General features: G+C 40.8%; 1 protein-coding gene across 9 annotated transcripts in view; it reads right to left on the bottom strand.

Annotated features, from left to right (window-relative positions):
• Uhrf1bp1l (UHRF1 (ICBP90) binding protein 1-like) overlaps positions 1–23,446 on the bottom strand; it is a 74,924-nt gene that overhangs the window by 39,227 nt on the left and 12,251 nt on the right. For all 9 annotated transcript variants that reach the window (XR_003948815.1, XR_380453.2, XM_017314128.2 and 6 more), the window contains 4 exons: positions 7,916–8,078; positions 6,547–6,585; positions 4,635–4,726; positions 641–830 (listed from right to left, as the gene is read on the bottom strand). Coding sequence is in view for 6 of the 9 variants with exons in the window: in XM_017314128.2 (XP_017169617.1) it covers positions 641–830; positions 4,635–4,726; positions 6,547–6,585; positions 7,916–8,078 (484 nt within the window). In the remaining 3 variants the exon portion in view is untranslated. The remainder of the gene's footprint in view (positions 1–640; positions 831–4,634; positions 4,727–6,546; positions 6,586–7,915; positions 8,079–23,446) is intronic.

Here is a 23,446-nt window from a genome sequence, read left to right as displayed (position 1 = left end):
ACACACACACACAGATACAAATAAGTACACAGTCACACAGAAACACATGCACATACACACATGCACACACACACAAAGTAGGACTCATTATTTTCATAAGGTCAAAGATTTATATAGTAAAACATTAAAATTCAATAATTTAGGTTAATATCAAAGGATACTTGTAAGTCCAGAAGAAAAACAATCCGCTAGAATATGATTCCTGGCAACCATAGATGCACATGACTAAGCGTATGTAAGGGTACCATGTGTGCATGTGCCTGTAGACGCCAGAAAAGAGTCAGATAACCCTGGCGCTGGAGTTCCAGGTGTCTGTGAGGCTCAGAGTGTAGGTCCTGGGAACCACATGCAGGCCTTCTGCAATAGCACCATGTACTCCAACTGCAGGGCACCCCTCCCGGTGCTCTACTAATTGTGTGCATGCGTGGATATGTGTACATATGCGTGGGCATCCACGTGCCTCAGGGGGAGTTAGTTCTCTCCTCCCACCACGTGGGTTCCAGGAATGTATCAGGTCATCATTTGACAGCAAGTGCCCTCACCACTGAGCCATTTCACAGGTCCCAGATGTAATGTGAAACTGTCTCTGTTTATTTATCACTGACTAAAATGGGTTTTAGTAAGACAAGAAGCCTCTTACCTCTCCTCTCTGCGGATCCTGAATCCGAGTAAATCTCAGGTCTCCGTGCTCCCACTGTGCATTGACACTGTAGATACGGAGCTGAGAAAGCTCAAAGGAAGCATTGAAAGCTTTCGCTCCAATTCTGATGACGATAGAGTTGACAGAAACAGTAATTCCCTCAACAACCTTCTCAGCAAAGCCGTACTCACTGGAAAACAAGGCAAAGCAAAACACAATGCACGATAGGGAGAATAAAGCCAGTAAGAGGTACTGGCTAGTGATGGCATGCAAGTCCACATACAAAATGCTTAATATCCAACTCACACTTCCCAACGTGAGAACGCCAAGGCAATCAGTCTTACTACACAGTTCCCCTTCAACAATCTTACAGGGGTTTCTACCTTTTCTCCAATTCTTTCAGACAAGCCAGTCTAAAAACAAACCACTCTATCCAACATGAAATTTTAGTCCATACTATAAAGTAAGTTTCTATATAATGGAGAAATTATAGAATTACCATGAAAGCCATTTTCCCTGTCACTGTTGCATGTGGTCCAAAGCTAAGCTCCACAGCCAATCAGCACAGCTCTTTTAGGCATTGAGGCACACTTTATACATTACACAAACACACGGGAAGTTAGGATTAGTCTGAGTTGCTCCTCTCCATCCATAGTGTGCAACCCTGTGGCCCTCACCTGATCAGCCATCTTACCAATCTTACCAGTCTTTTTTTTAAAAGATTTATTTTTATCTTATACGTATGAGTATTTTGCCTTCGAATATGTAAGTACACAGAGACCAGAAGAAGATGCTGGATACAGCTACAACAGAAGTTTGAGAAGGTTGTGACCAGCCATGTGGGTGCTGACACCCAAACCTGGACCCTCTGCGAGAGCATCCAATGCCCCTAACTCCAGAGTCATCTCTCCGACCTCTTAAATAAATAACTCTTCTTTTTTTAATCTCTTTTTTTATTAGATATTTTCTTTTTTACATTTCAAATGCTATCCCCTTTCCTAGTTTCCCCTCCGAAAATCCCCTATCTCCTCCCCCCTCCCCCTGCTCAACCTCCCTCCTGCTTCCTGGCCCTGGCATTCCGCTATTCTGGGGCATAGAACCTTCACTGATAACTGACTAGGCCATCCTCTGCTACATATGCAGCTAGAGCCATGAGTTCCACCATGCTCCACCATGTTTTCTTTGACTGGTGGTTTAGTCCCAGGGAGCTCTGGATATTGGCCCTGAAGCTCAGAATACCCAAGATACAATTTGCAAAACACATGAAACTCAAGAAGAAGGAAGACCAAAGTGTGGATACTTCGATCCTTCTTAGAAGGGGGAACAAAATACCTATGGAAGGAGTTACAGAGACAAAGTCCGGAGCAGAGACTGAAGGAATGACCATCCAGAGACTGCCCCACCTGGGGATGCATCCTACAAACAAGTAATTCTTAAAAATCGATTTCAACTTTTCAGTACTGAAAAGGGGCTTCCTGGGAAGGCAGCAGAGGGACAAGCCAAAGGCTTCAGCAATTTACCTCCTGCTGAGAGCAGCAGGGGATTAAGAAAAAAAAAGACTTAGTTACCTGGGCTCTTTTCTCTGTGGCCCCTCACTGGCGAGCTGGCCAGGTGAGAGGCTCAGAGTTAACTCTTCGTGAGCCAAAAAGAAAAAAAAAGGAAGAACAAAGTCAGGCACGCATACACACACACAAACACACACATATACACATACACACACATAAGCTTACACACATATGTATGTAAATGCATATAGACAGACAGACATATGTAAATATATGCATTTGGTGGGTGGGGCAGAACCCCAAAAGCCACACTGTATTTCTTTTCTCTAGCAATTTATACCTTCTAGACAAAAGTTCTTTATAAAATTAACTCATAAATAAAACGTTACACAAAAGGAGAGTTACAGAAGGATGTGAATAGTAAATTCAAATCAGTGTTACATTCTGTAAGCTCATTATCAGTTCAAAGCAACAGTTTCACATGGCCTGACCTTATCACAGCACACACCAGTGGCTTCATCCTTGGACCCGACCTAGTAAGAATCTCTTTCCTTGATCACAAATGTGTCCCAAGTGTATTTCTCTTCTTAGTATAATTTATAAAAGCTCATTGCATTCTTTTGCTTACTATTCTATGAGGAGGGGCACATTCCATTCTTGATTCTAACTCTATTACATCTTTCTGGCAAAGCAACTAAAACCATCTCCTTAAACTTTCTTCTTAAAATTATTTGAATCAAATCAGGAATGTAATACAGTAATTGATTCATCTAGCATTAATTCATGTTGATCAGCAGGAAATCTGCCTAATAGGGTGGGCCGATGCCCAGGCATAATTAGGCTATGTAATACTGGCAGGAAAGGCACATCAGCAGAGAGAAGCAATCTGGGACAAAGTCTCTGGGGCTGTGCATCTCCAGAGTGCACCCATCTCAGCCATGCAAAACAGGGCCATCTCCAGGAAACTCACTTACTTGCCGTAGCCTTTCCTAGATGGTTTCTGTCACCAGAAAGCTTTATAAAATAGTCCACACGACACTATCTTACTAGCATCTGATTTTATCAATCCAAATTTAACTTGTGGAATGTGACTTTTTTGAAACTGATTATTTTATACTTCTGTAATTTACAAAGACATCAGTTAACTTTTAAGAATGACAGAAGTGGGGGCTGGAGAGATGGCTCAGCAGTTAAAAAGAACTGACTGCTCTTCTGAAGGTCCTGAGTTCAAATCCCAAAAACCACATGGTGGCTCACAACCATCCCTAAAGAGATCTCACGCCTTCTTCTGGTATGTCTGAAGACAGCTACAGTGTACTTACATATAATAAATAAATAAATAAATCTTAAAAAAATAAAATATTAAAAATAAAAAATGACCGAAGTTCATTAATGCCTAGGAAATGAGATGCAGAGAAACATTAATGTTCCAAGACTCTAGGGTCGCCTGAAATCATAGATTCTACCGAACTGTATAATAAATACTATTTCCTTCATACATATATATGAAGTTTAACTGATAAGTTAGACACAAGAGGCAGCAGTAAGTAATAATAAAAAAGCAAGTATAACTACACATTGTAGGAAAAAAAGGTTATGAGATATGGACGTTCTTAAGACATTTTTGGTTTTGAAACAGGATCTCAAATAGGTAGCCAAAGGTGACCCTGAACTCTTTATCCTTCTGCCTCTACTTCCTGAGGGCTGGGATTCCAGTCATATCTCACCACATTTGTTTCTGAGTAGTGCTGCATAAATCCAGGGCTTCGAACATGCAAAGTTAAATAATCCATCAACTGAGTTACATCCCCAGATCAAAATAGCTTAGGCAAAACATACCCTTCTTGTAATAATGTAAGAAGATATAGGCCCAGATGATAGATTAAATAAACAGCATATATACTATAATTTTATGAGTACTGCTATGTAAAAGTTACTTGAACACAAAACACTGTGATCCTGACAAATGATCAGAGACCCAGGCGGCTGTCTGACCATCCAGCAGCAGCCTACACAGAGTGAATACAGTGGACAAATGAATGAGTTGCATATCCAGTTAAATTTCAGTCTTTCATGACATTCATAATAGCATAGATTTTCAAATTTTATTAATTATTTCCAGAACTTTCCATCTAGTATGTTTAGACTGCCTCTAGTCACAGTTAACTGAAGACATGGAAAATGAAAGCAGACAGCTGCTGTAATGAAAAATAAGAGAAGTTCTGATTTACAGAACGCCTACGCTCTTCTGCACTGCTCTTGCCTACTCATTACTATTTAACAATTCGATGATCAAGAGGAATGGAACTTAGAATGAATCAGCCACTCACAGAATGTGGGGACTGTCTAATGGAGCGGTGGCCTCAGTAGAGGGTATGTGAGGGTAAAGGGTTTTATATCTTCCTATCCTGTTGCTGCAGATGAGAATGCCTACTACAGAGCAGAGCAGTCTATAAGAGCCACACAGAGCCACACACGCCGTGGCTTACCTCTGTCCTGAGGCAGTTGCAATCGGTGACGGACCGTTAGGGGCTCGTGGCTCTTCACATGTACTCATCTCCATTATCACCTTATCTAGAGACTAATAAGAAAGTCAATAATTAGAGATGTATGTGAACTGTCAAAGGATGAAGGGTACTATGTCTTTTGCTTATGTAGGACGGAAGCTAACAATTATAAAAACCCTGAAAGAGAAAACAAAGCATTCAGCCCTGCACAGAGACACTGATCTACTAGTGGGAAAATTACATACACATTCTATGAGAATACAGAAGCAGCCATTAACTGATTAGGCCACTGGATTTAATGAAGCACTATCTCTAATCCCATATTATTGCATTACTGATAAATTATATATTAATTAATGGAACGGAACTACATCTAAAAGTCTTATCTTGAGACCTAGGATATGAGACATAACAGTGAGCACACTATGGAGTAAGAGAGGGAAGCACTCCATAGGAGGAAAAGTTCTTCTCTAGATAGCTTTTTCCTTGAAGATCGATCTAATGTCTGTGACAGTGACTGTATCCACAAATTCACGACTTTAAGTACAGCATTTATCATTATCTAAAGTCATCTTATTTGATTGTGTATTCAATCAACCTCTGTTAAAATATAAATTTCTTAAGATCAAAGAACAGGTAATTTTAGTCAAGTTACAGTTAATATAACCCATTACAGGAAACTAACCAGATTTCTGATTTATAAAAATATTTACTAATAATTATGCTTTCATTTCAGAGGAGAAAAGAGAACGGAGGCAGGAAGGGCACCGAGAAGGTGGTGGCACTGTTTCAGGCGAGAGATGAGGAAGCCAGATCAATCATAGATTCCAGAGATTGATTGAAGTTTCTAGCTTGGAGCACGAGGTGGAGCTTGGTGGCACAGCACTGACTGAGATGAGTACAGCGGGTGGGACAAGGGGTTACGGAAGAGTAATATGCAGTGTTACGTATCCTGTGTTTAAGGCTTTCTCAGGATTTGGGGTGGAAATAATTAATATAGGAATTTCTGGTTTAGAAAGTATCTTAGTCAACAATAACTAAAGTCAAAAACAAGAATAATCTTGGTTGGGCAGTGGTGACACCACTAGAGGCAGGCAGATCTCTTATGGTTTCAGGCCAGCCTGGTCTAAGGAATTGCTACACACAGAGAAAGCTTGTCTTGAAAACCCAGAAAGAAAACACGTGATTTTATAAGGAATACTTATGGAATGAGGCTAAACCCGGTAGAAACTAACACGCTCAGGGACGCGGACTCAGTTTAGAACAGCACGCCCAGGATTACAGAATGCGTGACCAACAAGGCATTAGGAATCCAGGGCTGGGAAAAGAGCTCAGGAAAAGTGCATGCTGCAAAGCCTAAACCTAACCCTAAGTTCCCCACAGGAACACAGGGTAACATGGCAGGGGACAGAGCCAACTCCTGCAAGGTGCCTTTAACTTCCACATGCCTGCCATCTCTCTCTCTCTCTCTCTCTCTCTCTCTCTCTCTCTCTCTCTCTCTCACACACACACACACACACACACACACACACACACACACAAACACACACACACACAACCACACACACACACACACTATAAAACAAAGGGTTAACTGATTCATTTTTATCCCATTCTCTTTAAAAAGTGAAGTTCATTACAGAAATATGTACTAAACTTGATTAACCAATAAAAGCAAAAACATAGAAAGTGGTTTGTTAAATTTAAATTAAAAGATAAATTTCTCATATTTTAAAGTTCAAGTTTCACACATAATGGCTTTAAAAAAACTAAAACCAATAAAAATAAAGTGGAAACAAACAGATGGAAAATCTAAGAAACAAAATAGTAATGTTTACAGAGCAGTTCATTTACACATCTAAATGCCTATTTTTGAAAGAGGTTCAGTACTCACCAAACAGATAGGCTGTGTTTTCAGTTTTGTCCATGGAATCTACAAATAAATTTATTTCTTTAAAATGAATTATTAAAACTTTATATGAAATAGTAATCAGCAGATATCTTTGCATTTAAAAGATAGCAACTTATACTTTATACTATACATCTCTCTCAGATTGTGAAATAATAAATTGAGGAAATTATTAACACTATTGAAATCAAGGTATCTATGTTATATCAGAAAATAGAATTTCAAGTTCTATTAGTTACATGTTTTTATAATATATTATTATTAATAGTCTTTTTTATTTTTTTAATATTTATTTATTTGTTATATGTAAGTACACTGTAGCTGTCTTCAGACACTCCAGAAGAGAGAGTCAGATCTCCTTACGGATGGTTGTGAGCCACCATGTGGTTGCTGGGATTTGAACTCAGGACCTTCAGAAGAGCAGATGGGTGCTCTTACCCACTGAGCCATCTCGCCAGCACCTAGTTACATGTTTTTAACCTGTCCTTAAAAATACGTTTTATTTTCATAATTTAAGAATTATCAGCAAAACATAATCACTTTTCTGTTGATTAGTTTTTTAACTTTAGAATTCCAACCATCATATTTTTAGCTCCGTAAAAGCAAATTCAAAATAAACCCACTGATGGCAAACACCAGATACATCGCAGAAGCAATGTTCGTAAACAAGTCTTTGCTGATATTTGAGTCACAGACACAAATTAAAGAATGATGAACACCAAAGGACACAGGACCCTTTTCCAAAGGAAGCCCAAAGTCTATCTCTATATAGAACACACACTGTCTCTCCCATGCAACTGCTCACCTAAACCTGGTCTTTAGCAGCAAGAAGTTATAAGATGTAAAAACTGATATAAGATTGAAACAAAAATCAGTAAAATAATAAGAATAAAGACAGTAGTGAAGTAAATAGATATCCCTAACCGTCTCAAAACAGCAAAGGGGTAAATGAAAGGCATAAAACTCTAAAATAGCATAATGTCTACAATAACAAATGACAATTCTAATATACGTCTTTAAAATAAAGTATTAAAAATTTAAAACATTTCATTTGACAATAAAACCTGGGGCGGGCTATCATTGAATATATGCCAAAGTAAAGCAATTAATTTATAATAAATCAATTTTATTAAACTATCAATAAAGATGTTTTAAACAAAATGTAAATGTAAGTTGTTAATATGTTACTTCAGTTATACTCATAAGGGATGAAAACCATTCATGCAGCTATTTTCTGTGTAAATACTAGGAACACAGTGTTTCTTTATAAGCAGTTCTGAAGCCGAGTATCTATTGAAGCCGAGTATCTATTGTGAGAGCAGGCAGCCTCCGCAGACAGCCAGGCCTTGCTTACCCTGATGGAGGCTTTATTGCAGAACACCTTGCTGATGGCCAGCCAGGTGGGCAGGTCCAGCATGTTCTGCAGCACCTCCTCGTCCAGCTCCAGGTTCTTCAGCTCCCCCTCTCCTTTAAGGGTGCTGAGGTTTATTTTGTCAGGAGATAAGTTTTTAGTGAATCTGAAAGAGACCACACTTACATTACTTTAGTGTCAGCTAATGCACCCTACAGACAACCTAGCAAATACAGAGTTCTAGAAACACATCAGCAGACTAAACTCCACCACAGAGATGAGTTTATTTTAACCCATGTCCAGTGTCTGTCACTGCTGTTCTCTGCTCTCCAGGCCACAACTCTCTAATAGTGAGTCTACAGTTTGGGGGCCCCGATGTGTACATCATTCCTGTAAACAGCTGAAGTCTGGTCCTGACTCCCTCAAATGGATGAAAACTGTGTATCCACCACTGCTTTCCAGGCACAATGCAAGCCCAGTCCCTACCACATTTTGTTCACTGTAGACCCTATCAGAGAGAAGAGACAATGCTATGCTATTAACCAAGCACACAAAGGTAGGGAAATTGAGAGGACCCTCTAACAGCAGCTCACATGGCACAGATGTCAGTCACCACGCAAAGAACAAGGGTCAGAGGTCATACCACTCCTCTGAGGATCACCTGCTACTCCCAGCCTTAGAAACCAACCCAAAACACTTCAGAAATAAATTCTGACGTATAGTGTTTTTAACTTTTCTGAGGAAGGAAATTACACAATCCCATTTAGAAGTTGATTTTGATATTCTCTGGGTAACTTTTTAAAACTCTGACTTAACTCTAGAAGCACCACTTGTTCCTCCTACAAGTTTACCTACAGGAAGTCAGAAAACTAAAAGTACTTACTGAAAGTGCAAGAAATCATGACAGAATAAACGCTGAACTCTAATGAAGACTATGATCTCTTTTTCTAAAAAGCATTTTTCCTAAGGTTTGGAAGTATTAAGGACAGGACACAGCACAGCTCAGAGGTCAAGCTTGCCTACCACCTGTCTGATTTGTTCCCATGGCTTGCAATCCAGTTTGTGTAATGAAGCCTCTCTTAGGGGATATTTGTGGAAGACCTTTCCTATTCTCACTTTAAATTTCATCTCTGCTTTTCAACATGTTGCTTCAGACATTTAATTGGTATTTTTAAAGTTAAAACAAGTTGATATAACACTGAATTCCTTATAAGAGTACACACGAGAGCTGAGTGGAGGGAAAGATGGCTCAGTGACTGAGAGCACTTGCTGCTCTGTCAGAAAGCCTGAAGTTCAGAGCCCAGTACCTACAATGCAGCCCACCAACCGCTGCAGCTCTGACTCCAAGAAATCCAGCATGCATTCACATAACACACTTCACATTTACACATGTACGAACATAAATGAAGCATAAGTAAATAATAGAGTGAGTGTGTGTGTGTGTGTGTGTGTGTGTGTGTGTGTGTGTGTGTGTACCTGCAGAGCCCACAAAAAGGAGGTATCAGATCCCTCTAGCTGGAGTTACAGACAGTTGGGAGCTGCCTGATGTGGGTGCTAGAAACTGAACTAGTATCCTCAGAAAGAGCAACAGTGCTCTTAGCAGTGAAGCCATTTCTCTAGATCCCTAAAATAAAATCCTTTAAAAATTATTTTACCCTGTGTGCCAGACAGAACAAGAAACCTGAACTTCTATGCTTGGTACTACAAACAATAATGATAATAATAAACTACAAACCTATTTTTCAATACTTTTAGAGATATTTCTGAAACCTGAAAACAATTCCTTCTCCCAAACAAAAATTTCTAATTTTACCGAGCTACTCTTCAAAAAGTAATTGCTGAGCTGGGTGGCGGTGCCACAGGCCTTTAATCCCAGCACCTGGGAAGCAGAGGCAGGAGGATCTCCAGGTTCGAGGCCAGCCTGGTCTACAGACTGAGTTCCAGGACAGCCAGGGCTACGCAGAGAAACCCTGTCTCAGGGGAAAGGGGGTGGTGGGGTGGTAGAGGGGTCTGCAAGAGGACTCAGCAGGTAAGGCACTTACCACAGCCTTGTGACCTGAGCTCAATGCCTGGATCCTCCAAAAGTGGTGAGAGAACTCACAGCACTGTCCTCTGATGTTCACACACACACAGTGGCATGAGTGTGCCTCTTAACCATGCATACACAATAATTATAATAAAGAAATGCTTTTAAAGCCCGGTGATTGTGGAGAACTGGAATGTTACAATTGGGAGCCAAACCAGCTTGGGCTCTCTAAGTCCCCTAAATATTCCCTCACTGCCCAGCTGTTTCACTTAACACCCCTAACTATTAAGTAAGTCCACCAGAATGTACAGAGACCATCTGATTTTACCAACCCGGAGACTAAGCATATCAGACAACATCTGGGGCCTACAGAAGAGACTTTGTCCACTTTGCTGTAATCCCCCTACTGAGTTCCCACCAATGTATCTGATGTGTCTTGATTTATGATGTTCTTTGCTGTTTTACCATAAAGGCTTCATGAACTGTTACCACACTGGAACATGGTATTTGAGGTACACTAAATCTATGTTCCTGGGCCATGGTCCTGACAGCTGTGTTTTCTGTGCCAGCACTAGGAAAGTCAAAGTTCAGGGAGACCAAAATCACCAATCACTGTCATAAAGATGCTATACTTCAAGTTAAGAATTTAACACAACCTCAAGAACCGCCACAAACCAATGAATAATCACTTCGGAAGAAAGCCTGCTTGCTGTACACATAAGCACATCTCATCCCGTAGAGCAGCTTTGCCAGACTGACCAACACAGCTACTCCTGAGAACAATCTTCTTCCCATCTCCTCCAGCCCAAAGCCCCAGAATGCCTAGCTCTTCCTCCACCAACCAAATTCCTACTTCCCTCTTATGGTCTAGTATTGTAGTCTGGACGATGGATGTTCCCCCAAAGAGCCCTGTGCATAAAGGATTGCTTGGTTCCCAAGATAGTATGATACTGTGACAGTAAAGAGGTGAGACCTAAGCCAGGTGGTGGCGGCACACGCCTTTAATCCCGGCATGCAGGAGGCAGCGGCAGCTGGATCTGAGTTTGAGGACAGCCTGGTCTACGGAGAGAGGTTCAAGGCAGGCAGGGCTACACACACACACACACACACACACACACACACACATACACACACACACACACAGAGAGAGAGAGAGAGAGAGAGAGAGAGAGAGAGAGAGAGAGAAAATAGGAATCTCTCTCCCCCCCCCACCTCCTCTTAACCTTCCCTCACACCTCCCTCCCCCTTCTTCCCTTTCCACTCCCCTAACTCCCCCAACCCCAGCAAATGTCACAATGGATAGCTAAAAACAGGAAAAACCCTGGGCTTTCATTTTGCATCTGCTCTCTTCCAAATCTCAGCTGAGATTCCTGCTCAAATCTGCACACAGGCAAGTTAATCATTTAAGAAGCGTCTGCATAGAAACTGGTAATTCAAGGTTGGTTAGCCCTAAATATACCTATTCTATCTCAGCTCCCTTCCGGACTAAAGGCACCAAGATAAAAGTGAAGTATTTTCAAGATTTGCAAGGACATTCAAAGGTCAGTTTTTACATCAGGTTCTGCGTGTCCTGCAGCAGCATCTAGAAAGTTCTGGTCTTTGTCACGAACTTGCAGTCACCTTAGATAGAATTCAGGAAGAGATTCTCTGGCGAGAATGCCTCTCTCCCCCTATTCCTATCCCCACCACCCAACCCTGACAAAATGGAGGTGAGGGATAACTACTCTCTACTGAGTCTTCTAGAACCTGGAAAATCCAGAACTGAAACTGAGATAAGGACAATTGGATCACAGCGTGACAGACTCCTTACTTAATGCTCCCCCTCACCCCTGAGCTAATTCTTCCTGCTGTAGATCTTTATCCAATGGCCGCACTGATCCTGTTCCTGCCCCACCTTCCCACTACTATTTCCTCCGTAACTCCCAGAGGGTGATGATGGTTGAGTCAGTCCTCTGTCCTATGACTCCTGTGACAGGTTCTTAGGTCCTTTGGGATGTCAGGACTCCGGCCTCTTTAGCTTGTTCTCACTCCCACTCGCTCCTGCTCCTGGCTCAAGATATCACCACTTGTTTGCTCCCAATACATTCTCCTGCCATTGCTCTCTCCCATTTGCCACCTGGTGATACAGCCAAGGATCAATCTAGAGCCACTTGGACCTTGAGCCTTCAAAACTGTGAGCTAAACACTTGCTAAGTAGCCTGTGTCAGATACTCTGACAGACTGGCGACTAATCTATGCAGGTCAAACGGAACTAAGAAATACTCTCTGATGTCTCCAAGTAGACAAACATTCTTTTCTGTGTGTTTCCAGACTCTTTACACAATGGCTGCTGATTATCAGCTACACTTCTGAAGTGCTTTATAGACTTCATTTTGGCTTATAACTTTCTAAAGTATGTATAATTATACCCTTCATCCTAAAAGTGGAGAAACTGGGCTGGCAGGATAGCTTAGAATTTGTGAGAACCTGAGTTCCATTTCTGGTACCCAGATGGTGGAAGATGAGAATCAAATTCTGTACATTGTGCCCTCACCTCCACACTCACTCTATAGCACACAGACATGCATGCACACAATAAACAAACGTAATCTTAAAATTTTAAGTGATGAAACTGAGTCATTAAGATATTAAATAATTGGCCAGACATGGTGGTGCACACCTTTAATCCCAGCACTCAGGAGGCAAAGGCAGGCAAATCTCTGAGAGTTTGAGGCCAGCCTTGTCTACAAAGCTGGTTCCAGGTGAGCTAGTGCTGTTACACAGAGAAACCCTGTCTCAAAAGAACAAAAAATAAACAAACAAACAAACAAACAAACAAAAGCAAAACAAACACACACACCCCAAAGATACTAAATAATGGGCTGGAGAGATGGCTTGACGCTGCTCTTCTCGGGTACCCTTGTTCAATTCCCAGCAGCAACATGGCAATTCACAACCACCTGCACCTCCAGGTCCAGGAGATCTAACGGCCTCTTCTGACCTCCCTGGGCACCAGGTGTGCACAAGGTACACCCACACACACACGTAGGCAAAAACCTCATACATATAAAATTAATTTTTAAAAACTTACAAATATTAAGTAACATGCTCACTGACATACAAAGGACCAGGAACTGAACACAGGTACTCTGGTTTCTCAAGCTGTAACAATGATGATAAAGAAATGTAAATGAAGAAAATATCTTAAAAAAAAAAAAAATACCTAAAAAACAAAACAAACAAACAAACAAACAAAAAAAAAAAACCAATGATGATAGATAATAAAGAAGCCAGAAATACACACTGGAAATCAAACAAATTGTGCTGGTCAAACTGGATGCCTGATGTAAAAGAATGTAAATAGACCCATACTTATCACAAACAACTCCAAAGGGATCAAAGACCTCATCCTAAAACCAGATACATGAGGAAATGTCAGTGGACCAGAAAGCCCATCCGATGCTCGGCATCCTAGACACAGTCAGAAACAACACTTCCCTACTTGAATAGGTGGGATTTTTTTCCACTTTGGAACACAAAGATGTTCCCCCTTATACATTAAGGGCAAATGTACCATGTATATGCAGATGCCTGGAAAAGTTATAGCTGGATGTGAGCCTCTGATGTGGGTGTTGGAACTGAACCTGAGTCCTTTATAAGAACAGGAAACCACCACTCCCCACACACAGCTTCTTCTTTTATGAAGACAGTCTCTCCATATGGCTCTGGCTGGCCTGGAACTCACTATGTAGATCAGACTGGTCTCAGACTCACAGAGATCCACCTGCCTCTGCCTCCTGTGCTGGGATTAAATGTGTGCGTCAGCATGCCCAGCTTATGTGCCCCTCAGGAAATAATGTCAACCCTTCAAGCCTGCCTTGTATTAGAAACTGCTAACTTCAACTACACTTCTACCTATAAGACCAAGTGAAGAATGTACATCAAAAATATGCTTCAGTAACTAATTCCTTGAAGATGACCCTGTACCATGTAGAAAGGGAATGATTTCTGGCCAGATGTCTATCTTCTTCAGGGCACATGGACCATATCTTTTTGAAGAACTAGAAGAAAATATAATAAACTCAGAGCTCTTCCTGATTCCCTTTTAATTGCTTACAAGGCACTCAGAGGTATCCGTGTTCCTTTTTTCTCTTGCTTTGATTTAATTTTTGCAGTCGGCCTATCCTCAAACTTACAATGTAGCAAAATATGGCCTTGGACTTCCAATCCCTGTTTCCTCCTCCCATGCGCTGGGATGGCAGGTGTGTACTACCACTCCAGGCTTATGCAACACAGCAAGCACTTTATTGTCTAAACCTCAAGTCCCAGCACTCTCAGACTGGGCACTGAGTTTGGGGCCAGCCTGAGCTACTTAGTGATATCCTGCTTCAACATTTTATTTTTTAAATAAAGTAAGAAGAGGGGAAAACCTAAGTTGAAATAAATTGAAATGAATTAATTTATTTTAAAATGCTGTAACCACACTGAAAGCAAAGTGAGAAAAGAAGACTGGGAGGAGGGAGGAGGAGGAGGGACGAGGAGCGAAGAGGGGGAGGGCACAGACCCAGACTAACCAGAACAACTCATAGCACACACATGAAAGCTGACAACTTGGCCTTGCAGGGAGAGGGAGGCAAGGAGTGTTTATAACTTCCGTGCAGATGAAACAACCAAGTACAAAAAGAAAAGTCTGGCAAAAAGTGAAGATGGCAAGGCTCAAAGCATATGTAATTCACAGCATATTGGTTTCAGTTTATGACAAAGGAGCCTGGCCTGATAATGAGACACAAACAGGTCTGAATCAGTTCAGCCACACACATCTCTCTGAAGCTCAACTGGCTCATCCGTAGAACGGAGAATAAACACGCTAACTGATCTTCAGTGTGGCTTGAAGATAGGTGCTAGGTAAATCATCCAGAGCCTCTCACGCGCACCCCTCTACTGTCTATTCAACTACAAATGCTAACACTCGTCTGCTGATCAGAGGACTATCACAAGTTCCTACTTTCCCAAGAGGACTTCAAAACTGCTGAGCGATGAAGCTAAGCCTGTAAATACCAATACTGCTCTTCATTCAGCTCTTCTGGGTAGTTTATAGTAGATGGAGACACGCAGGCGACTATCACATTCACAGTTACACAGCAGCTGGTTTCTTACTAAGTATCGTATAGTATAAGCTATACATTTTCTATTCTGCATATATTGGTTTATTTTACATATATTTCACTTACATACAAATGCTTACCAATCACGTAATATCATGCTTCAGGAAGTGACTTTTCAGCCATATTTCTGTGAGACTAAGAGAGGAATGCAAACTTTGGCTAAGTGTGTATTGTGTGTTTCCCTGTCTGCATGAGCAGAAGAATACAATGAAGTCTTACAGCATGGAAGACCGAGTGCTGCTGTGGGGCTCTCCTTCCTAAGGTTCCATTTGCAGCTCCCAGATAGGACAGTAATTCTCACGAACAGTAACCAGGAAAGGGTCACAGTACTGAACTTGACTCAAAACAGAACACATCATAGTCTGAAATCAAGTAAATTATTTTAGCTTACTGAATAATCACTAAATATTTAAAACTAAAGTGTAAAGGGGGGGAGCATGATAGCTACCATAACTTAAACTTGTGAATATTTATTTGGAAGGCAGATAAAAGAGAAGAAGGGAACCATAAAAACCTAAGAAAGAAAGTGTGTTAACAGGAATGCAGATGATGATAAAGAAGAAAACTGTTTGGCCCAAATATGTCAAAGTTGAAACAGCTGCACAGACGGGAGTCACAGGATATGCTAAAGATAAAGTCAGCACAACTCTTACTCATTTCCTTTTCTTTTCTCTTTTTTTTTCAATGTTGAGACTATAACCCAGTCCCTCGCCTATGCTCGACGAGGGTTTGAACCACTAGCTTCAGCCCCAATAATTACTTAGAGAACTCAAATTACAGAGTAAAATTTCAATATTATGTCAACATTATGGCAAGCACAGTGGCTTATTATAAAACTATATGGGCGGGCTGAAGAGATGGCTCAGTGGTTAAGAGCACTGGCTGCTCTTACTGACAACCTAGGCTCAGTCTCCACATGACAGATCAATCTAACTATCTCTAACTGCAGCTCTGGGAGATCAAAAACCCTCTTCTGGCTTCCACGTGTGCCAGGTACATTTGTGGATATGCCGTACCCAGATATACATACCTGCAAAACAGCCATGCACAGAAAATAAAGTTAGAAAAAATAGAAGTATATGGCCGGTGAAATAGCTCGGCAGGTAAAAAGTACTTGCCACCAAGCCTGACAGCCTGAGTTTATCACCTGAAACCCACTTGTGGAAGGAGAGAACCAACTCCCACAAGTTGTCCTCTAACCTCAACACACACACACACACACACACACACACACACACACTGCGGCACACACACACATCCACTCTCCACAATAAGTGTTTTTAAAAGTATACATGAGTCATGTTTCTACCACTATAACAAACAAATGTTAATATGAATGTACATTATTGGCTATCATATTTCTTAAAGGTTTGTTTATTCTCTATGTGCATGAGTGTTTTGCCAACATGAATGTCTGTGTACCACATGAGTGCCTGTGCCTGTTAAGTCAGAATGGGGTACTGCATCCCCTGGAACTTTGCAGATGCAGATAGCGTGAGCTAGCTAATACACGCATGGGTACAGGGAACTGAATCTGGGTCCCCTGTAAGAGTAAAAATAGCTTCTATTTTAACAAGCATCTCCTTTTTTGTTTGTTTGTTTGTTTGGTTGGTTGGTTTGGGTTTTGGTTTTTCGAGACAGGGTTTCTCTGTATATCCCTAAGCTGTCCTGGAACTTACTCTGAAGACCAGGCTGGCCTCGAACTCAGAAATCCACCCGCCTCTGCCTCTGCCTCCCAAGTGCTGAGATAAAAAGGGTGCGCCACAACTGCCCGGCAACAAGTATCTCCTTTAATCACACATAATATATGAAAACAAATTTACTAGCATCTTAGTATAGCAAAAATATCCAAACTTCAGCACTAAAATTTACAAGCAAATGTGTCTTATTTAAATCACACATTTTACAATCAACGCATAATTACTATAGTCTAAATTATGTCTACAACACTGCATTAAGTAATGGTTTAGGGAAAACTAAGGAAAGTGCTGCATAGTGGAAGATGACCTTAATCTCATTTGCCCAAGAGAGCGCGTCATATAACCACAGGACAAGTGAGCGCGTGCACGCCTCCATTTCCTTACGCGCAAAGGGAGGTAACAGAAGCTCCTAGGTAGAGTAAGTCTGAGGATGTCCAAGTTAGAACATGTGACATGTGACATGCTAGAACATGTGACATGCTAGAACATGTGACATGCTAGAATGAGCCCCAACACACAGTAACTGGGTGAGTGTCAGCACGATCAATACTACCATAAGGTTTGAAGAACATGAACACTGCACAAATTACATCACAATTTACCCTAATTTTCTTTACAAATGTTTTGGGCTTCATGAAACTTCATAGAATACACCTTAACTTAGAAGACATACATTTTTATATCTGATATTATATACTATAAATCTTAATTATATTTATATCCATTTTCATCAAATTGGTTTTGCAGTCTCATCACAAAAACAAAGCTCGCCAGGGCGGTGCATGCCTGTAACCCAGCACTAGAGAGGCTAAGGTGAAGGATAAAGAATTCAACAATGGCCTAGACAGGGGGACTTAGTCAGAAAACATGAAACACGGGCTGGTGAGGGCTCGGTAGGTAAAGCCCCTGACCCTACACTTGAAGACTGGAATTCCATCCCTGGAACCACAAAGTGAAAGAAGAAAACTGACTCCCACAAGCTGTGCTCTGACCTCCATGTGCACATATGCACACACATGCCCCAATACAAAAACAAATAAAACTGAATAAAATGTAATAAAAATTTTAAATGAGAACATAAAACCTCCAAATATCACATATTTATTTGCCAAAGCAACAGGAGGTAGCTATTTGTTAAGTTAAATAGAGTGTGTGAAGGACAATGTAAAATTCTATGGCTAAAGAGACTATTGGAAAGTTTGCCCTAGTGGGTTATGCCTGTAACTCTTAGGAGATGGAGGCAGAAGGGTCAGAAGTGCAAAGCTAGCCTGGGCTACATGGTTAGTTTGAGGTCAGTCTCTAAAAGGAAAACCAAGCACAAAGCAGAGCAGGAACCTCAGAACGTACATAAGCTTATCCTAACCCTCAGAACATCCACACACTTATCCTCCGCCTCCGCAGGAACCTCAGGACATACACTTATCCTAACCCTCTGACAGCTTGCCTCCCTTCCTCCGAGCCACCTCCTCCCATCCACATACCTCCCTCCATGACACCAGTCTAAGATCACCAATAAATGTGCATTTCTCAAATATCCTAACTACTCAGAAGGCATGTTTCTGACTGCTGTGCTCACGTGTTCATCATGCCCTGGCACTATTCTTACAAAGAGCTCATCCTGGATCTTGAAAATATGTTGTCAAATAGCAAATGTTATCGAATAGCTAATAGTAATTAGAAACAAGCATTTCTGTGTGATTGTATTCAGGATATAGCATGAAAGTCTAGATTTTACAGAGAATTTAACAATACATGTTAAACAGTTTAATTTTTTCTAGTAGTTATCCAAACTGTAGTTCTTAAGTAGGGTCCATATTTTAGCAAACTGTTAAGTGTTTTAAACACAGAAAAGGCAAAATATCACTGCATTGAAAACTGATTAAGTTTAGCCATACAGGAAATAAAGTGGGACTGGTGTGGTGGTGCATGCCTTTAATCCCAGCACTTGGTAGGCAGACAGGCAGATCTTTGAGTCACAGCCAGCCTGATCTACAAAATAAGTTATAGATCGTAAGGACTACATAGTGAGACCCTCTCTCTAAAAACTTAAATAAAATCACTTCAAATTCGTTATTTTATTTTTGTTAAATTTTTTAAAATTAATATTTATAAGCAAATACTTTTTTAAGATTTGGGTTTTTTTTGTTTTGTTTGGTTTGGTTTGGTTTTTTGGTTTTTTGGTTTTTCGAGACAGGGTTTCTCAGTGTAGCCCTGGCTGTCCTGGAACTCACTTTGTAGACCAGGCTGGCCTCGAACTCAGAAATCCACCTGCCTCTGCCTCCCAAGTGCTGAGATAAAAAGGGTGCGCCACAACTGCCCGGCAACAAGCATCTCCTTTAATCACACATAATATATGAAAACAAATTTACTAGCTTCTTAGTATAGCAAAAATATCCAAACTTCAGCACTAAAATTTACAAGCAAATGTGTCTTATTTAAATTGCACATTTTGCAATCAATGCATAATTACTATAGTCTAAATTATGTCTATAACACTGCATTAAGTAATGGTTTAGGGAAAACAAAGGAAAGTGCTGCATAGTGGAAGATGGCCTTAATCTCATTTGCCCAAGAGAGCGCTTTAATCCTGAGTGCTGGGATTAAAGGCGTGTGCCCTGCTTGTTTGTTTTATGTACATGAGTAGAGTTTAGCTGTCTTCAGACACACCAGGAGAGGGCCTCAGATCCCATTACAGATGGTTGTGAGCCACCATGTGGTCTGGGAATTGAACTCAGAACCTCTGGAAGAGCAACTCATGCTCTTAACTGCTGAGCCATCTCTCCAGCCCAAGCAAATACTTCTTGAGTGACTGCCCAGCACACGTTACTAGGAAACACCACAACATGGAAAGTAACACATAAAACACTTTGAAATGCGTCTTTAATTACACTTTGTTTGTGTAGAGGTTGACTACACAGCCTCGGGGAGGCAACATTAAATTCTTAGTCTACAGCTAATTACTGATAACAGCTGTGACTGAGAAAGAAACAAATCAACATTTTAGAATAGAAGCCATCCAAAGGACTCTTCTCAATACTGTTCTCAGTTCACCCAAGCTGGACACACACCGACCACAACAGGAGCTCATAGTGAGTAGGGAAGTGCGACCCCTAGACGGACTCTTAAGACTGTCTGTCTGTCTTTATAAGGATCAAAGCCAACATGGAGCTGAGCGTGTACTTCAGTGGCAGAGCTCTTGTATGACAAGTTAAATCATGAGTCTGGTTCTCCAGCACTGAAAAGGAAAGCCATTACATATGCAGACATATTGAAGTCATTATAAGTCGTTATAGAAGTCTGTGCCCCACTGTATTGCTAACACTATTTCTAGAAAGATAAAATGCCTTCAAACCAATGGTCTTTTTGTTTTGTCTTAAGAAAGGGTCTTACTACTAAGAGACCCTGGCAGGCCTAGAGTTCTAGAACTGCCTTCATAGACCAGGCTGGCCTGGAACTCACAGAAATCTGCCTTCCTCTGCCTCTGAGTGCCACCACACCTCGCTTACAATACCACATTTTAAAGTCAACAAAAAGGGATATTTTTGGAAACTTCTTCCCTAATCTGATAGATTATTTAAATTAAATACTCTATTTAATTATTTTTTAAATTATTAAATTATTTTTAATAATTTATACATATTTTATTTTATGTATATTGGTGTTCTAGCTGCATGTATGTATGTATGTATGTATGTATGTATGTATGTATGAGGGTGTCAGAACACCTGGAACTGAAATTATAGACAGTTGTGTGCTACCATGTGTGTGCTGGAAATTGAACCTGGGTCCTCTGGAAGAGCAGCCAGTACTCTTAACTGCTGAGCCATCTCTCCAGCCCCTAAGAACATTAAATCCTTAATCTACAATTAATCGTATCTTTCACAGTCCGTGAAATGCATTATACATCCATTAGTATACCTCCAGTAGAGAGTAAGAGACAAATGAGGCTTTTCTGCAGAGACATCCACGTTCTTCTCGTTGACCCAAAGCTATGCCTTTCAGCCGAACCATGCTTTCATCTACCCCATCGCTCTCTTCTGAAAGGTAACTGCTTCCTTCTCTTTAAAGGGTTCATCTTTACTCTCCTTAGGGAGTGCATGTATGCATGTGTGTAGCTGTGTGCAAATGCACATGTGTGCAAAGGTCAGAGGATAAATTTCAGCAGTTGGCCCTCTCAAGTTGTCAGGCAAGGTAGCTAGGATTATAGGTGTGTCAACGCATGGCCACAGAAAATGATATTTTGAGCTATATACATTTAAGAGGGTATGTAACATATATAAATTAGAGATTTAAATAAATTTATGTGGCTTCATGACTCAATATTGCTAAGAAACCAATTCTCCCCAAATAGATTTAAGATAACTAAAAGTAAAATTTCATTAGGATGGTAGAAATAACATGCTGATTTAAAAATTCCTATAGAAATACAGGAGACCTAAAATAGCTTTCAAAAAGATGAACAAAGTTGGTAGCATTATACAAACTCAATGTTTATAAAAAAGATACAGAAACCAAATTAGCCTGATCAATAAAACACAATACAGCTTTCAAAACATCCAAATTTATACTGAATTGATTTCCAACAAATGGACAAAACCAATTCACTGTGCAAAAGGATTGTTTTTAAGTTAAGAGCCAGGGGCCAGCATATATTAACTATACATAATGGGTTTCACTGGGACATTCTCATACATGTATCTAATTTATTTTGATCCTAGTCACCCCACACCTCCCTTGTTTCCCTTTCCTGCCTTTTCCCAACCAGTTTCTCTTCTACATTCCTGTCTTGTTTTGGTTTTTGGTTTTGGCAGCCCAGTGAGTTTAATAAAGGTTGCTTACAGGAGCACGGCTGACAGACTATCTACAGAAGTGTGGGCATCTTGCCTGTGGCTACACCACTGAGGAAAATCTCCCTCTGTCCACTGTGCTTTGCAATCTCAATTTGCATTGTTTGCTCAGCATGGTTATCTTTGTAAGTGCTAGAAAAGAAAACAACTTTGAATAGGCAGTTTTTCAACATAAGCACTTAAAGCACACAGAGGGTGGGGACCCACTGACTACGCTGTCTTCTATGCAAGAGGGTGGGACCTACTGACTATGCTGTCTTCTATGCACTGATACATTTTTTTCAGCTTGCAGGATTATTTTCAAAAAATATGAAAATGGTTCTAACACTAAAAATAGGGACCAGTTATTAAAATCGGGATGGGGTATCTAGACTGTTGAAGTATAAGGTGTGGCAAAATTCTACACTTACCCTTCATAGGAAAGCCTAGCAGACTCTGCAGCAACTTGAACAGTGAGACACAGTCACTGCTCATTCTTAGAGAAGAGCCCGACACACATCACCACAGTGTGTGACAGTGCCACTATGTGCCATAGACAATGCCATACAAATGAAAATAGGAGGAAAAGGGGGCTGGGAAAGAGTGCTCAATTGCTGGTAATAAAGAATACAACTTTAGCTGTCCAGTGGTGGTGCACACCTTTAACCCCAGCACTTGGGAGGCAGAGGCAGGTGGATTTCTGAGTTCAAGGCCAGCTTGGTCTACAGAGTGAGTTCCAGGACAGCCAGGGCTACACAGAGAAACCCTGTCTCGAAAAAACAAGAAAAAAAAAAAAAAGACAACTTTGGGAAAGCATTCCCTGAGACATGCTTATTTAAGAGAAACTTTGTACTCGGAAAATGAGACAGAGGACAGAGGCAGTAAGTAATAAGGTCAAGGTTTATAAAGGGTCACATACAATGGCCATATGCAGATGTAGTGTAATATAGAACAGTATACCATAGTATAAGACATTTTCATTAGAAAAAAAAAAGGTATACCTTGAGAAACAAAAACAAGCAGTAAGGACTTTTATTTTACAAGACTATCCTTTCTTCCCATGAATCAGTTTCTCATGGTCTCAGTAGATTGACTGTGGCTCAATGTAGATGGGAGGAGAATCAAATAAAGACATGCAAGCTGATGGACTCTCGGCCCCATTGCCAACCCAAGAAGTTGACTTTCATCAACCTATGAGCTGAAGCTCAATCTTAAGAATTCTTTGAGGCCAGAAGAAATGGTGCACACCATTAATCCCAGCACTCAGGAGGCAGAGACAGAAGGACTTCTGTGAGTTTGAGGCCAGCTTGGTCTGCACAATGAGTTCCAGGATACACAGGTGTATGTAGAGAAACCCTGTTGCAAAACAAACAAAATTCTTTAAGGGAAAAAAAAATCTGTTATAAACAACTTTTTCTTGAAAACTTCAACATGAACCATTAAAAGATTTAGCAAAATCTTAAGTAAGATTAGCTCCAAAACAGCTCTCTGGTAACAGAGCTAAGGATAAAATAAAGAACTGTAAGACCAGAAGGAAAAGAGAACATTTAGTTGCAGAAAACTGATAAATCTGGGTAGTGAGAGCAGAGATGCTCCAACGTGTGCCAGGCAGTCTGCCACGTCCTAACTTCAGAACAAGATAACCTCAGCAATCAGGCTGGTGGGATGCAGCACTTGCTGCTTTTGCAAAAGTCCCAGGTTCAGATCCTCAAACTGTCTTCACTCGGTTGCAGGGATCGCTGCTGCTCCTCTGGGTCCACAGTTACTAGGGACACAGAGTAAACACACATACACACAGGAAAAACACCCACATCAAATACAACAAGTAAATCTTTATA

Source organism: Mus musculus, chromosome 10, assembly GCF_000001635.26.
Source record: "Mus musculus strain C57BL/6J chromosome 10, GRCm38.p6 C57BL/6J".
Taxonomy (NCBI): domain Eukaryota; kingdom Metazoa; phylum Chordata; class Mammalia; order Rodentia; family Muridae; genus Mus; species Mus musculus.
The sequence above is the reverse complement of the archived record's forward strand: the minus strand, read 5'-3'. Positions and strand labels throughout refer to the sequence as shown.